This window comes from Lolium rigidum, chromosome 2 (assembly GCF_022539505.1).
Source record: "Lolium rigidum isolate FL_2022 chromosome 2, APGP_CSIRO_Lrig_0.1, whole genome shotgun sequence".
Lineage (NCBI taxonomy): Eukaryota > Viridiplantae > Streptophyta > Magnoliopsida > Poales > Poaceae > Lolium > Lolium rigidum.
This window is the reverse complement of record NC_061509.1, coordinates 218,379,168-218,381,532: the sequence shown is the minus strand read 5'-3', so window position 1 is coordinate 218,381,532 and position 2,365 is coordinate 218,379,168. Positions and strand designations below refer to the sequence as shown.

Below are 2,365 nucleotides of genomic sequence, written 5' to 3'. Positions count from 1 at the left end.
CCACACGCCCAGTTTTTTGTTATACCGCCCCCCATGTGGCCGCCATGGCTCGGGCCTCCGCGCCGCCGCATGTATATATATGACCGGGCCATGGCGAGAAGGCAAGCACGCACACCATTGCCGCTGGTTGCACAGAGCTCGAGCGTACCTAGATACTAGCTTGGTTTAGCTGCCCACTTACAGAAACTAGTGCTAGCTTAATTACCTAGCTAGGTAGATACGCGTGGTCCTGATCATGGCGTTAGTGCGGGAGCCGATGGTGATGTACGACGGCGGCTACGACGACGCCGAGACGTCCGCGCTCGACGCGCTCGGCTACGGCGGCGTAGACGCGGCCTCGCTGTTCGACTTCGGGGCCTACGCCTACACCCACAGCGAGCCGGCCGCCGCCGCCAGCGCCTACGTGCCGATCAGCCCGAGCTGCGCGAACTCGGGGCCCTCCGTGCTCACGTTCGACCGCAGCGCGCGCGGTCAAGGTGCCCAGGTCGCGGCCGCGAACCGGAAGGCCGACTGCGACGCGTGGCTCGACGCCATGGACGGGGACGACCAGGAGGCGCCGGCGTCGACCATAGGCTTCGACCCAGCCTCGGGCTGCTTCAGCCTCACCCAGAGGCCCGGCGGCGCGCGGCGGCCGTTCGGTCTCCTGTTCACGGGCACGTCCAGCGGCACGGCTTCGGCCGACGGCGCGTCGCCGGCGCGCATCTCCCAGAAACGGTCCAACGTGGTGCGCATGCAGGACACGGAGCCGCCCCGGGCCGCGAAGAAGCAGTGCGGCGCGAGCAGGAAGACGAGCAAGCCAAAGCCGCCGGCCACATCCCCCGGCTCTCCGCAAAGCCTCGTCGCAAAGGTAATTAAATTTCTTTACCGGCCGGCGCCCAAACTCACTGCTCGAATCAATTGTGCCTACGTCGGTGCTTTCGGTGGATCTGAACGTGCCGTTCCTCTGAATCGTGTTGCAGAACCGCCGTGAGAAGATCAGCGAGCGGCTCCGGACGCTGCAGGAGCTGGTGCCCAACGGCACCAAGGTGGACATGGTCACCATGCTCGAGAAGGCCATCACCTACGTCAAGTTTCTGCAGCTACAGGTCAAGGTGTGTACTATTTCTCTGAACGTGCGGTGGCATCAGCTATACTGAATGAATACTGTTAAATCCATCAATAGGCCCGTGGAATTCTGACATGATCGATTTCGCAGGTGCTGGCGACGGACGAGTTCTGGCCGGCGCAAGGCGGGATGGCGCCGGAGATCTCCCAGGTCAAGGAGGCGCTCGACGCCATCTTATCGTCGTCGCCTTCGCCGCACAAGGGCCAACGCAGCTGAACTGAAACTAGCTAGCTTCTAGCTAGAAGGGAAATTAGTTATACTTAGCTAGCCTCTGCATCAAACGTAGTATAAGGAAGAATATGATAGAGAAATTAATCAACGACGATCCACCTTGTTCCAAGATAAATAAGAGGGGCATATATAAACGTACACCCTCTTGTTAATCCTTACCAGTAGTATATGTAATTTTTTTTTTCATGGGACCTAGCTAGCGTGTTAGACACACGCTTGATGTAGAAGAGAGGAGGGGGTTAACATTTTGTTAACCCAAGAGGCATCTTGTCATACTCATGTAATGTAAGTTAGTAGATCAAGATATGCAATGGTTATTATTTCGCAAAAAAAAGTTGCACGGTTGCAGAGGGAAGGCGGGAATCTTGTTATCGTTCCATAACATCATTGTATTTTCTCCTCCTCTCCTTGATTTTCTTCGGTACCATGAATAACCAGGAATTTTATTGTTGAGCGAAATACCACTGTTACCGAATGGTAATGCGAATTTCCTAGCCCCCCCTCTTCGTAAGTGTGTTTACCGCTTGAAAATCCTAGAGACCATCCAATTTGAGTGTGTGGTTAGTCCAACTTAAACTTATATCTTTTTCCTCGATGCCTCCCCACCACCAAACTCCTCCATCTCGAACTCATGATTCCTCCTCCCAAAATTTAGAGTTGAAATGTTTAAGGGTGTGTTCGGTTCGGGAACGAAGTGGAACGGAATGTCACGGTTCCATTCCACTAGAATGGGTTGGTTCCATTCTTGTGTTCGGTTGAGACCAAAAAAGTGTAATGGAACGGTTCCGTTTTGTGTTCGGTTTAGACAAAAAACTGGAATGGAATGGCTAGTATTTGATTCAGCTCACCTCCTTGCTATACTAGGTGAGATTACCTCCACGTTTGTGACTTGTTCTTATTTGCAACAACATACAATAAAAAAATTCCCTGTTGCCCATCTACAACATATGTATGGAATCAAAAATTACTAAATCAAAGATCTACAATATATGTATTGAAATTATAGACTCTAATATCAATCAAGATTGA

The 2,365-nt window shown here is 52.5% G+C and overlaps 1 protein-coding gene across 1 annotated transcript; it reads left to right on the top strand.

Moving 5' to 3' along the window:
* Window positions 1–235: 235 nt before the first annotated feature.
* Window positions 236–1,590, top strand: LOC124688149 (transcription factor RHD6-like). The gene is made up of 4 exons (XM_047221863.1): window positions 236–259; window positions 737–847; window positions 960–1,091; window positions 1,196–1,590. Exons 1-4 carry the CDS (start codon window positions 236–238, stop codon window positions 1,319–1,321), a joined length of 393 nt encoding a protein of 130 aa, XP_047077819.1. The 3' UTR covers window positions 1,322–1,590.
* The last annotated feature ends 775 nt before the right edge of the window (window positions 1,591–2,365 follow it).

Excerpts from the sequence above, each read along its gene's own strand:
- LOC124688149 (XM_047221863.1), top strand. The coding sequence starts at position 236 with ATGGCGTTAGTGCGGGAGCCGATG. Across the intron at positions 260-736 it reads CGTTAGTGCGGGAGCCGATG|GACACGGAGCCGCCCCGGGC; the intron begins GTGATGTACGAC and ends GTGCGCATGCAG. Across the intron at positions 1,092-1,195 it reads TTCTGCAGCTACAGGTCAAG|GTGCTGGCGACGGACGAGTT; the intron begins GTGTGTACTATT and ends TCGATTTCGCAG.